This window comes from Populus euphratica, unplaced genomic scaffold, assembly GCF_000495115.2.
Source record: "Populus euphratica unplaced genomic scaffold, PopEup_1.0 scaffold95.1, whole genome shotgun sequence".
NCBI lineage: Eukaryota > Viridiplantae > Streptophyta > Magnoliopsida > Malpighiales > Salicaceae > Populus > Populus euphratica.
The window spans coordinates 1,100,805-1,115,648 of NW_011499885.1; the positions used below are offsets into that span (position 1 = coordinate 1,100,805).

The following is a 14,844-nucleotide window of genomic DNA, read 5'->3' on the forward strand; positions in this document are numbered from 1 at the left end:
ATGTGTTTATCCAGGTGCATACAGGCACAGCCATGCACCATGTCCTCTCATTTCACATCAACGTATCTTGACAATGTACTGCAAATTAATATAAGAAAATCTGGTGATATAATTCTGTATCAATTACGACTCAACTAATTCAGAAATCAGATTATTATAATCAGCTGATTGTGTAGATTTTTAGCAGCTATTGGCTCTGCTCAGTCATCTACTTATGATCCCTGGCATCATCATTACCCTCCTGGCTTGAGACGACGACTTCTTCTAGCTGATAAAAAGGGAATATCCCTCCCTTGCTGTTTGTTACATGAGTACTAAAATAAACGAAAGCTAACGTAGATGCCTGAGTTATTGCATGTATCGAATGAGTTTAATTGGGTGGATGCCTCGACCCATTTCATAAGCAATACAAGTATTCCCACCAATACATTATTATTGAAATTTAAAAGATGAAAGGAAAAAAAAGGGGGGGGGGTCAAGATGGAGGTGGCGAAACCAGCTCCATAAGCTGGATGTGGACTCGATATTTCTCTTTAAGAAGACATTATTTTTCCTTTTCTTAATACAAGATTGTAGCAGAATTATTCAATTCTCAGCGGAAACATTCAATCCTCGCGTACGTACCAGCTGGGAAATTACTTAAAAATGCAGGCAGGGGTGGAAGTGGGGACTGGTAGGGGCCCGGACATGCAAGGAATTCGCTGTAAAATTAACTTTTTTAAAAAAAGATTTAGCTCCCTCTAAGCTCCATCGTGGGCTTAACTTCTTTTTACATAGGACGACATGAAAAGTGCAGTTAATAGGTGAAAGTTTTTTACGAGGACATATTCCAAAGAATGATTCAAAGAAAGCAGGTCCCAAATGATGAAAACAGAAGAGGAAACGTTATCTAGTGTAGAAGAAAGTAAGCTGAAGAAACCTCCAGGTATGGAGAAGAACATATCAATGACTGGTATAATTGTTTATCTCTGATGATACATTGGATCACCCTGACCAACTCCACGAGAAAAAAGCAAGATTATCAGATCCATTTTTCTCTGCAGATTCATCAATTATTAATAAAACGGTCAAATGAGCTCAAAGGGGGGCTTCGGCGCATGTAGAAGACGGTAGTGTTTGCCCCAAGCCAACAACTGGAAAGTCGCAAAAGAGGAATTTCAATCATGGCACAGGTTGCTTTACAAAGCACTCATTCTTTGGGTTCAGCACTATCTGACACATGATCTTTGACTTTGCAATTGTGCTCGATCGGTTTTGGTACGTCCTCCACTCTTTTTTATTAAACTATCGGAGCCCTTTGGTTCGATGCCCCATGAAATTGCCTGGCCTTATGGTATCATAAGGAAAAGATAAAAATGAAAAAGAAAAAGAAGGATGGGTGGAGACTTTTGCAATGAAAATCCCAATAATTGAAATAATTACTATAATAAGGATTTGCATATTGCAAATTTTGCAATGGATTAATGCCGCATTGAATAGTGAGAAATTTAGTTTATTAATTCTCGACAACCCTAAAAAAATTAATAAATTACACTTACTTTATATTATGGATCAAACAAAAAACTCAAACAAAATATAATGTTGAGAACGTAATTAAATTGTTATAGAATATGTGAATTATAGGATGAAAAATATAATTTATAAAAAAGTAAAATTTATATGAAACTATACGGAAATTTCCTAATTATTCTATTCTAAAATCTTTAAAAAATAGTTAAAATAGTCTATCAGAGTTAACCACGAGAAATTCAAAATTATAGCTTTGGCCATGATTTTCATTGCCTACCGGTGCCAAACGTATGAATTCCTTTAATTATTAGTGACGGCGTGGAATTTTAAGGGAGGAGAGAGGATCACCGGTAAATCACCACCTCCGCCTACCACATGAGATCATGCATGTGTTCGCATACAATTCATTGTGCTCTGTGCTAGCTCACGCTAACTTGGAGGCAAATATACTGCATTATTTATGGCCCCCGATATTTCAAGCAAGCATTCTCACTTGCACATATGCCCATGTTTCTTGGGGACATGTGATGTGAGAAAGCCCATGCATGTGCCTTTGTTCTCTTTGCTTGTTTTGCAGTTTCCTGGTAATAATTATGGTTTTTGCATCCAAGCCTGCCTGTACGGAGCAGCGGTGCAATCGGGTCCATGAAATTTTGGTTTTTTATTTAAAATTAATTTTTTTAAAATGTCTTTAAATCGATGTAATAATTCAAAAAATAAATTTAAAAAAATAATAAAAATATTATTTTAATAAGTTTTCAAGTAAAAAATACCTTAAAAAGCTAGCTGAGCACTTCCCTAAAGTTTTTTCCTTTCAAAAGTTGATCAGTCATTACAATGCCAGGACACTGGTAAAAACAACAAAACACTCTCCATCACTGAAATTAATTACAACCAAATACCAAATTACCATGTGAATGAGATCTATATAATATACTCGAAATCACAGACTCGTAAATCAAAGTAATTAAGTGGGTGATTTAATTGGAATTTCAGGATGGAAATGGACACAAACGAATTCCAATCCGATTAACTACACTCACGAACACAATTTGCTTACTTTATTGGGCCTCCAAAGTCTAAGCCAGTGGAGACCACCAGCCCGGATTCAAATGGGCTATGGTGATTTACTTGGACCATCGGATTTGGCTCTCTAAATGACAGAAAACTAGGATGTGAAGTTGAAGGAGAAGAGCAACGTTTAGCTCATGAAAATTTGTAAAACAAGTCTTATCAAGGATATATGGTGTCCCCAGATAGTACTAGCGATCCACCAGGTCTTGGGGCAAGGCAGTAACCTTAATGGGCATTGCTACATATCCATTGAGTGCGAGTGGACTGCACATGCATGCACGATTCTTGATCCTTACAGCTAATCTTTGGAATACTTGAACCAATCATTGAACAATATCAGTTAATTTCCGAAGCTCTCCCATTACATGTACAGTATTTCAATGGAAAACTAGCTAGGTCGTCAGCATTCTCTTACTGATATGCTTGTTTGCTTGCTTTTTGTCTCGAAATTATGCAGGTGGACAAACCTTTATGATGGAAAAATTGCCCCAACACTCCTATTCCAAGGGCAGTACCCCTGCAGAGGACAGAGGTGCAATCTGAGTTATCTTCAAGGATCAAACAAGTTTGTCTACTTTTCACCATCTTTTTACGGAGTGTTTTCTCAATTCGTTTTCTCATCGTTGTTCTAATCCATGGTTTCCAACCCCAGGTTAAAACTGCGTTAACGAAGGAAGGAGTAGAAGCTGTCAGGCTTCTACCTGCTAGCACAGTTAGGCATGTCCTGGTCCCTCCCTAGATCCTTTGTTTTTCTTAGCTTTCGTATCTGCTCTTTTAAATCCACTCTCGTTTTAGATTTAATGTAGTAATATTCTGATTTTCTGTGTTGTTACAGTGGAGAAGGCGTTGCTGATCTGCTGTTGACATTGTATGATCACATCCAAAAAACCATGGCTGAGGCCTGAGAAGCTGTCTTTTCACTAATGAAGTTATGCTTCTTTTGATCCTGTTTGAACCAGGGAAATATTGCTCAAAGAATTCGCAAATATCTGCTTAGACAATCCAAAAATCTTAAAGAACACACTAAATATGTAATCTTTACCATCCTAAACCAGAGATGGTCAGTACATGAAGGAAATCAATATGGTACTAGCAATCCACTTATCAGCTGGTAATCAACGGCAGTTGCAAAAATATTTGCCACCCTAAGGTGATAAAAAGTTGGTTGCCTTTGTAGGATTAGTTACCCTTACCTGATAACTAACCAATTCAACCCGCGGTTCGCCCAGTTATAAATTTGTTTTTCTAAATATTACCGGCTATTAAGTTGCTTTAATGTGTTTTTTATACAAAATAAATTTAAAGTGTAAATAAAAAAATCTATGGAAGTATCTAATTAAATAAATTAATAATTATTTATGTAAATAAATAAAAAAATGTTAACAGTAACCAAAAAAGAAATTAAAAAAATAAAAAAAAAATCAATCAAATAAAATGAGACATTCACCCGATATTGTGTTTACTGAACTTATTTATTTTACTTAATAAAAAATAAATTCATATTACAAAAATTCATGATCTAAAAGATAAATAAAAATAAAACTTATTGAATACACTCATTGCCTAAAAAGTATATTATGCAAGGCCCAACACATCAACAACAAAAAAATTGTAATTGAAGAACTAAATTGAAAAATAAAAAATTATTTAAAAGGAATAAGAATAAAATAAAAAATTAAAAGAATGAAAACTAAAACTATAAAAGAAATAAGAATAAAGTCATACATTAAAAGAATAAAGACTGAAACTAAAAATAAAATATATGAGTAAATGTAAGTGAAGAACTAAATTACAAAATAAAAAAAACTTTTATAAAAGAAAAAATAACAAAATAAAAAATAAAAAGAATAAGAACTAAAATTAACAAATAAGAAACAAAGAAGATAATGGTATACTTTAGCTGCAAGGGTAGAACTAAAAAGAGAAAAAAACAAAAAAAACATCCGATGATAATCCAACCACCATCCTTCGCCATGCGCCACACCTTATAGAAAAGGTTATGTTTACGTATCTAGGGAGAAAGCTGAAGTCTAGATTTGGCTACTAGGTGACATCGCACGCGTTGCTTGAAAAGTGCAAACACCTCCCACGTGCTAGTGCGTGTTCAATATATGTCTATAATTTTCTGATTTAAATATTTCAAAATCAATGTAAAAAATACCAAAACATCCCTCATGACCTGTTAATTATATAAAATACCCATTTGAAAGTATAAAAATACCCTCAAATGCAAAACTTATTTTATTTTGTTTCATCCAAGTTTAAACTTGTATTTACATTGAACTAGGACAATAAAAATGCAAAAAAGCACTTATCCAATGAGTCATTAATTTTTTGATATTGAAGGCAAAGAAATATTTTAATTGTTAACAAATTTGTGAAAAATCAAGAAAGTTCTTATTCAATTGCTCTAGATTTTGTTATTTCTAGTGGTAAAAAAATATTTTTTTGTGTAAAAAAAAATTAAAAGGTGCATATACCCTCAATGAAAACTTCAAAAATAAAAAAAGTGAAAGGTAAAATGATAATTGCATTATAACCAACACAGAAAATATTATTAACCTCAATCAAAGCTTGGACATAAAAGAATAAATAGAAAAATGATAATTTCATTTTAATATAAGACATATTTGACCGGATAAAGTAAAAAAAAAAAAAAAACCAGCAGGATTTAGTTTCATAGTCAAGAGATAATTTTCTTCAAGAGATCCGGAAGCTGACACCACAGCTGAAATATTTGCAATGTGCCAGAGTTGTAAATATTTTCTCCATGGGCCCAAGACAATAAACATGTCAGGAGCTACTAAATGGGCTTCGTCCTTTCTCCATGGGCTTAATCTTAAAGATAAGAGTCAGTCCACTTACCAATCATCTCATGAAAGCGGTCAAATTGTTGACTCAATTCTATTAATCTCAAAAACATATTTTTTAACAGATCATCTTTAATAAAGAAGTTAGTAAATGAGCCGGTTTAATTTTAGTTTCAATTTTTTTTTCTTTTACTTCAATTTTTTTATGTATTAATAATAATAATAATAAAATATTATTTTAATATATTTTTAAATAAAAATATTTTACAAATTACCTAGTATATTTAAAGATAAAAATATTTTTATGAAAGTGTTTAGAGAATGTTTAAAAATATGGTGAAAGTTTTCTTTTAAATTTTTTTTCTAGATATATATTAAAATAATTTTTTTATTTTTTAAAAATTATTTTTAATATTAACACATAAAACATAAAAAAATAAGTTAAATTTAAATAAAAAAATTTAATTTTTTGTGTAAGCTTGCACCATGTTTGGTTAGTAAATTTGTGAAGCGCCAAGGGGGTGTTTTTCTCGAACATATTGCCCTTGGACTCAATTTTCTACGGGTTGACTTCGACCCAATTCAATGGGATTTCATGCCCATTTCTTAATAATCTGTACTCTGACCAAGGGCGGCTCAACAGTTCAACTGGGATAATATTAATAAATTAAATATAAATATTTAAATTTTTTATATTGAAAAACCAACACACAGTTAAAGTTGATATCAGTTTATTTGATATATTAGTTATAATTATTTTTTAAAATATTTTTTATTTAAAAATATATTAAAATAATTTTTTTATTTTAAAAAAATATTTTTGATTTTAACATATTAAAATAATTTAAAAATATTAATTTAAAATAAAAATAAATTTTTTATTTTTTTTCAAAAATATTTTTAAAATATAAAAATAAGCAAAGTGATAGGATACGTACCTTTTCATTTTGATGAGCTCGAGAATAAAGAGGAAGTTTTCTCCATCCTATCAACTTAATTAGATTTGGAGAAAATTCGATCCGATAAGGATTTGATTTATTTTTTATTGATTTTGGCAGAGAATAAAATTGACAATTAAAGAAACAAGAATAATCGATGTACTGTCCAAGTCTTTACAAATTAATTCCTCATTTAAAAAACAGAAAGAAAAAAAACCCTTCGAGAACGTTGGATTAAAAATCAACGCAGAAGGCTCGATCGAGCAGAAAGGTTCGAAGAATACTGAAAGTTCATAATAGGCTACTGCTAGTCTGCTACTTTTCAACACATCAATAAGCACTCACTTCAAGTTTTTGTGCTTTATTTGTGCCTGAAACACTACCAGAAAGCTAGTGAAAGCAGACATGTATCTTTTTCCTCGAGAAAGATTATCTTCGGTAGATGCATCCGAAGGATTCTCGGAAAGGAATTTGATTCCATTGCCCTTCCAGCCTGAAGCTCACAAGTTCGATGGGCCCAAAGCAGGAAAATCCAATAGATTCATCAACTACATGTCTTCTGATTAACGATTAATTAAAGAGAAAGCATGATTATGACATGATGTATTTTCCACTTGAAAATCTTGACATTACTGTATTCAGACAAGGCAGGAGACATGACCCAGTTTTGTTCATATGCTTTTTCGAGACTTCTTAGTGTTCGGCAGAAGAATTGCTTCTTCCTCTTGTCTATTACAACATGACATGAAGTCCAGAGATTGAGAAAAATTACTTATTTTGATCTTTATTATATTTTGCTTAAGGGGAATTAATGCCTTTTCCAGTGTAATTTTCTTTTATTCATTTCAACTCGGAGAGTTTTAATTTAAAAAATGGTACCATTAAAGTTTCAAAAATGCAATCAGCAGAAGCACTTCAATGACTGATATAGCAAGAAATTGACGAATAGCATCGTCTTGCTCACGAGTCAAAAGGGTTAATGAGGCCCCCACTTGAGTCATAGTTTACGTCAAAAGCAAAAAATGATTACCAATTGCGTTATTAAGGTAATCGTGGTTAATATAAGTGATTTATTGGTTAGATATATAATACCGGAAATAGTAAATTTAAAATTTTATAAGAGTTTTAAGGGTTTTATTTTAAAAGATTTAACATTATTTAGGATTTATATGAAAATTACTTAGAGATAAAATATTTTTTTTAACTTTAAATAATTATTTCAAGATTAAATTATTGAAAATAATAAATTATCCAAATATCTAACCTCTAACATTAATCAACACGAATCATTAATGATAAATCTTTTATTTTTTTTAGGAGGGAGATTACTTTTTTATTTTGTGTTTTAAATATTTCTCAAACTAACATAATTTTTCTCTATACTAAAAATAAAAAGCATATCATTTTATTTATAGAAAAATATAAAAACTATATAAATAATAAAACATCAATTTGTCCTTTAAACAATATCACATATATTATTTTATAATAATTTTAAAAATTTATTTAATTAAGTCCATACTTATTTTTTTCTAAATCTAAAATTATAATCTCTTATATTAATTACATTTTAGTACTCAATTTTTAAAATTTATTTATAATCAAATTATATTTAATTAATTATCATATTTTAATTTTCAATCAATAATTTTTATGGAATGAGTTCCTCAATTGAAAAGAGTTACTCCAATCAATTTTCTTCATTATGTTTCTTCATTGAATTTCATCATTAGGTTCTTTCATTGTAATCTTTCATTGAGTTTCTTTAATGAAATGAGTTCCCTCTTATGAGTTTTTCACATATGTTCCTTTAATGGATTCTTCTCGTGGGTTTTCCTAGGTCACTAGAAAACAATTTTAAGTATGTATTTTTTTATAGTTTTATTTTATCCTCTTGGTTTTTTTTTTTAGTATCGGTTTTTTTATGATTTCTCTCTAAATAAAAATTCTTTTTTCAACCATGGAGTATACTTCTACATAAGGCCTCTTTGATATATTATCCAAGATTTCCATCCCTTTTCTTATATGAAAAAAATTCGATAAATTTATTATTGTAATTGAATATTTTTCAAGTCTTTGTGTATCAATATCACAAAGACTTTGAAACTACTAATGAATCGAAATTTAACTAGTTCAAAACCTCAACGACTGTGGACCTTAAACAGTACACCTTAACCTATTTTCTGACTTTAACAAGTTTAGACAACTTACATGAGCCTAATACTCCCTTAATAGTTTTTGAGATCTCCATGTGAATCCATTAATATTTTATACTAACTAAATATGTATTATTTTTAATAAAATATAACTTAAAATATCATAAAAATAAAATGACTCTTCAGCTCCTTCTCTTTAAAAGGATAAGATTTATGAGTTATGAATACCCTCATAAATTCTTCAAGTTTTGGGTTCATAATATCTTTATTCTTAATATTTTTAGCACATATATTTTTAGAGTTTATCATTCTAAAATAATTATTTAAGTATTCGAGAGTTCTCAAATCTATAAAAAAAAACCATTTATACTTTGTACTAGATACCAACTACCATCCATCTTAGTTATGGAGAATAGATCATATTAATATAACTAAGAAATTAATTGAATATTTAATATATAAATCTTACTTCTAAATTACTTGATTTTTTTTTAACTCATCAAATGATAAACTAAAAAGTATTTTTATGTAATGCAAGAAAAGAAAACAATTTAAATAAAGGAATATATAATATTTAGAAAATTATAAAAAATGACTATAATTTTTTTTCGATCAAAAAGTGATTTTACTTTAAAAGATATACCATCTCACTAATCAATTTAATGTTAATAATTGATTTTACCTTAAAAATGATACTATTTTACTAATTGAGTGTGTGTGTATATATATATATATATTTTTTCAAAAGCAATTTTTAAAAAAATTTATGATTTTTCAAAAGCAATTTTTTTAAAATTTTTAATTTCATGTTTTTTTTAATAGCATGACTCTTGAAAGATGTTTTAATTTTATTTTACCGCAAAAAAAGAAAAATAAAAAACATAGATAAGATCATTGCTGAAAGAGTTTCATAGTTGCTTCTCTCATGAGATTTCGAAATGCTATTCCCTCCCTTCTACCCTAATGTTCATTAAGTAATTTTTAAGATCCAAAATGAATATTATAAGCATATAATATAATATAATATTTGTGGCAAATTATACATAAAAAACACATCAATACATCAATTTATAATCTTTCAAGCCATAGGTCTAAGAATCAATTGCTTTTTCTCAATCTTTAGGATTGGGGCTTGAATTACATAATCTCTCATAATCTCTCAAGTCATAGGTGATGGCCATCAAAATCAATTATCTTCTCCTGTTGACTTTTTCTCAACCTTTTGAATTCCATCTTCACCTTAATTTGGCTAGCTGGTCTTGTAATGGGTGCCGTCAACGCGTGCCACGTCAGGTCAAATAAAAGGTATATTACACGTGTCATCGTATGTGTTTCATTAGTGTCATTGCTGACGTGGGCTCTCGCAACTTTTCTGGCTGGCTTCATTTACGTTTGTTTCCTCTCCGTGACGGAGAATTTTGTTCGATTCCCCACCTTCATCTCTTCTTTGCGTGTATGCCAATCGAGCAGGAGCATAGTTTATTATACTTTTATATATATATATATATATATATATATATATGTTTTATGATTAAATCTTATGGCTAACATTTAAAGAGATTCATTAATTATTTTTAAATATACGGAGGTGCATCTTAAAATTGTTCCAAAAGAGAATCTAGTTTCTATTAACGTGCAAAGTAACTCAAGAACATCTCTTATTTTTAAAATAAAAAACTTCATCTCTAACAATTTATACCCATAACATTTATCTCTCTTTAAGATTTTTAAGAGATGTTCATCACAACTTGTGATGATGAGTGTGATTTGTAATGCTGAGATTCAACCATCATGATTGGAACTCCTCCTCTCTTTACACCTTGGATTTACATAGCCAGTAGAGTCAAAAGCAAACGGTACACATGCTTGGGATCTTGCTAGGAAGTCACTTGTCAACGCAACGATGGGAGACATTTTCAACCAGCGTGGTCAAGAAAGGAAATGTAAGAAAAAACAAAGAATGTTCTTAGTAGGTGTCACAAATGGACGAAGAGGCTACCGTTAACAATCTCTCAACTCCGTCCATAAACGACCCCATCTTCAATTCTTGAACTTCGTGACACCACTCGGCGCCGTTAAAAGCCCACGAAACCCCCTCTATCTTTCGCTCCATTGGTACCACTGAAGCCTGGCTTCTTGTTCTTAGGAACCTCTGCAAATAGCAAAACACTTCACAACCCATCAAAGGATCACATAAAAAACAAAGTCAAAATAGAAAATCAGACAAAGCTCAAACACAAATTCTTTCTTCTTTTCTTGCCCAGAAAGTTGGTTTCTTTGGTCTTTTTGTTCGTTTCATTTGTTAGATACAGTTTTGTTTTCGAGATTTATACTACCTTTTCAAGATTTGGAACTTTGAAGATTTCTGGGTTTTGGTTTCCTTGTAAGTTTAGACCTCCTTTTCTGATATTTGATTCTGTTTTATGTCTTTCATGCTTCATTTTTGTGTGATATTGCAGGGTTTTTCTTGGAAGCCTTGTAGTTTTTTTATTGAATGGTTGGTTGTAGCTTGGATTCTATTTCTTTGAATGATCGATGATTGTTCAATAAACAATTTTACTTGATTTTTTATTCTATCCTTTTGGTCCAATAAGAAGCCACATAAGTTAATTAACTCTTCATTTCTTTTTTCCTAAGCTAATTATAGTTTCTCGTGCTTTCCTTTGGAGAAAAATTCTTACCTTTTCTAATCAAGTCCTTGTTTTTATTACGTGTCTAGATTTATATTCATCGAAATTAATGTGGAGCAAATGTTGCTAGCAGTTTTATAGTTCCGGGTGCTTTCTTAGTAACTGAAATTTTAAGTGTACTGTGTATGGATTTCTGAGGTCTGTGGTTTGGTAATTTGCGAAATATTTCACTTTCCAATATGGTCTCGGAGAGGGCAAAGAAATTGGCGACAACCCTGCACTTGGTTACTGATTGATTCTGCAACAGTGTTCAGCAAGAAAGTTTGAATCGTCTTCTATGTACATAGGAAATTAGGAACATCATAGATGTCATTAGAAATGCATGAATTAGATTATGGATGTTGACAATGAAGATTCTTTTGTATTACGGCTTTTTTTATTCGATTCTGCCTCTTTTTTTTTCCTTAAAAATAAAAACGATATTTGTCTTGATCTCTCTCTGATGTTTTGCTGTACCTTAAATGTTCACAGTTTTGACTTTTGAGTAATATGGAGTTGTCTTGTAATTAAAAGAGATCGACTTAGATGTTCATTTATGTTTCTTTTGTTTTTACCAGGCTGATACATTTTTTTCACTAAAGATAAACAAGTTTGAATTCTCCAAGGAGAGTTGTAAAGCTGCCTTTAATTGCTTACAACAGAGCCTAGCCAATCTTCTGTGTTGCTAGAAGAACAATATATAGGATGGGATCACACCAGTATTTTGGGTACGGTGTCACTGGTGCGGGCCTACCCTACTCATCTTCTTATCCGTCTGTTCCTTCCATGCCTAATAGGTTGTTTGGTTCATTGAAATTAGATATAGGAAATTCAACCAGCTCGCCCTTCCCAACTGAATTTGATTGTGATACATATGCTACTACGGTAAGTGACAGCCAGGACTGCTACAGCTCCACAGAGAATCTCTCAGGTGAATCCAGCAGTTATTTTAGTAGGCTGAACCCTTCTGTGGACTGTCAACGAGAAAGTCTACAGCTCTTTCCTGGTGGCACTTCATTGCTGCAAGATGCAAGTTCTAGCCATAACATAAAACACGCGTTGCTGAAATTGGAGACTACTCTAATGGGGCCAGATGATGATGAAGATGTAAACACACCAAATACTTGTTTGGGGGGAAGTAGCAGGCCACAAACATCAGATCAGAAACCTAGGGCCTGGAGCCAGCAGCGCGAGGGTTCTCATGTTATTCAGACTCAGAAGTCTTTTGTTTCAAGGCAGAGGCAGTTCGGCGAAGGTGCTCATGTTGAGAAACGCCAAAAGGAAATGGAAGAAGTACCTTTTCATGGCATTCCATCTGGAGATTTGAAGCAGCTGTTGATTGCATGTGCTAAAGCTCTTGCTGAAAACAAGGTGAATGATTTTGATAAGTTGATTGAGAAGGCCAGAAGTGTGGTGTCTATCAGTGGAGAGCCAATCCAGCGTCTTGGTGCTTACTTGGTAGAGGGATTGGTGGCAAGGAAGGAGTCATCAGGTACTAATATTTATCGTGCCCTTAGGTGCAAGGAACCAGAAGGCAAGGACTTGCTGTCTTACATGCACACCCTGTATGAAATCTGCCCCTACCTGAAGTTTGGTTACATGGCAGCCAATGGGGCCATTGCTGAAGCATGCAAAAATGAGGACCACATCCATATAGTAGACTTCCACATCGCTCAGGGAACGCAGTGGATGACTCTCCTTCAAGCTCTTGCAGCCAGACCAGGTGGGGCTCCACACGTGCGTATCACAGGTATTGATGACCCTATTTCTAAATATGCCCGAGGTGACGGTTTAGATGCAGTTGCGAGACGGTTGACTGCGATTTCTGAGAAATTTAATATCCCCATAGAGTTCCATGGAGTACCAGTTTTTGCTCCAGATGTGACGAAGGAGATGTTTGATGTCAGGCCTGGAGAGGCTCTCGCTGTAAACTTCCCCTTGGAGCTCCACCACACTCCTGATGAGAGTGTTGATGTGAACAATCCAAGAGATGGGCTGCTTCGTATGATCAAATCACTCAATCCCAAGGTGGTCACGTTGGTGGAGCAAGAATCTAATACAAACACAACCCCTTTCCTCACTCGGTTTGTAGAAACTCTCAACTATTACTTGGCAATGTTCGAGTCCATTGATGTCAGATTGCCGAGGAACCAGAAGGAGCGAATTAGTGTGGAGCAGCATTGCCTAGCAAGGGATATAGTTAATGTCATTGCTTGTGAGGGGATGGAGAGGGAGGAGCGCCACGAGCTCTTTGGCAAATGGAAGTCTAGATTCATGATGGCAGGTTTCCGGCAATGCCCTTTGAGCTCCTATGTAAACTCTGTGATAAGGAGCCTGCTAAGGTGTTACTCAGAGCATTATACATTGGTGGAAATTGATGGAGCTATGCTCTTGGGATGGAAAGATAGGAATTTGATCTCTGCTTCTGCCTGGTATTGATATAGGAGGAGATGGAGGTATGATATACCATGTAGTTGTATTAATTACATATACTTCTCACAGGTGGGGATGGTGCATTACCCTTTTTAGGAGAGTGGGAAAACTGAGGTTAGCATTAGAAAGGTTGGCTGAGTTATATTTTTCAGTCATAGTCAATTATGTAATTCTATTGCAATTAAATAACATCCACTTCCTATATAGAGCTGACACCATGTCAATGTTTATCTTGAGGATGAGGTCCATTTCCTCTTTTTGTTGGAAGCATATAATGGTTGGACTTCTTGTTATGTCGCTTTTATAGAGAGACATCCTGAGGAACAGTTCTAGCCATTACATGTAATGGTAAGTTAGCTGACTTAGATCGTGCTTAAGGTTGTGGTCTAGTGGGGAAAGAGAACTTGTTCCCTTGTTTTGCATTCAAGTTTGATTTTTTTGTGTGTATATTTATCATCTCTGCGGTGTCTTAACTGTCCACTTGATTTGCAGGATATTTAGTAAACTAGAAAATTGATTGTAGTGTATATAAACTGATCCGGACATCTTGGATTATCAACAAAAACAAAAAGGTTAGCTAACCTAGATTGAGTGCATATAGTATAGACCGAGAAAATCAACTAATCATAACCTTATAAACTTTATAAAAATTTATGGTTTCATAAATAATTAACTCAGGTAAAATCATATCAGGATATTATCAATTCTTTGTGCTAATTTAAGTATGTAATAATATCGTGCTAATTTAAGCATGGTATGTATAAAATAATATCTTATGTAACGAGGATATGAGTATATACTAGGATTAATATCTAATTCAAAAAATAATATGTAAATAATAAAGATTTGATATATGAAATGCAACATATATGAATCAATATATATACATTCAAGAATATAAATATAGATAATGTAAATAATAAATATTAATTAATTTAGACAAATAATTATAAAATATGCACAAAAGGACAATATGCACAAAACACACTGGACATGTTATCATAAAAATCAAACATACAAATCAAACATACAAAGCTTATTGTAAAATTAATTAGCTTGTTTCTTTTTAGAATGACAAAATGGTCACCACATTAAAAAATGTGATGGGGGCTACATGGGGTATGGGAGCTACATCGGGTATGGAAGATTCACTATAGCCCTCTTATATTTTTCTATTCGCCATTATAATATGTGATCATTTTGTCATTCTCATAGAAGAAAAAAAAATGAATGCCTTTAAATTAGGAGAATTCTT

The 14,844-nt window shown here is 32.4% G+C and overlaps 1 protein-coding gene across 2 annotated transcripts; it reads left to right on the forward strand.

The window, feature by feature from the left end:
* Positions 1 to 10,392: 10,392 nt before the first annotated feature.
* On the forward strand, positions 10,393 to 13,852 carry LOC105130201 (scarecrow-like protein 21). 2 transcript variants are annotated; one of them, XM_011032603.1, is made up of 3 exons: positions 10,393 to 10,870; positions 11,735 to 11,898; positions 11,977 to 13,852. In XM_011032603.1, the coding sequence occupies exons 2-3, from the start codon at positions 11,862 to 11,864 to the stop codon at positions 13,593 to 13,595; spliced, it is 1,656 nt and encodes a 551-aa protein (XP_011030905.1). In that variant the 5' UTR covers positions 10,393 to 10,870; positions 11,735 to 11,861; the 3' UTR covers positions 13,596 to 13,852. The 2 variants fall into 2 exon arrangements, with proteins under 2 accessions (XP_011030905.1, XP_011030903.1); XM_011032601.1 differs by having other exon boundaries at positions 10,394 to 10,870; positions 11,735 to 13,852.
* Positions 13,853 to 14,844: the final 992 nt, after the last annotated feature.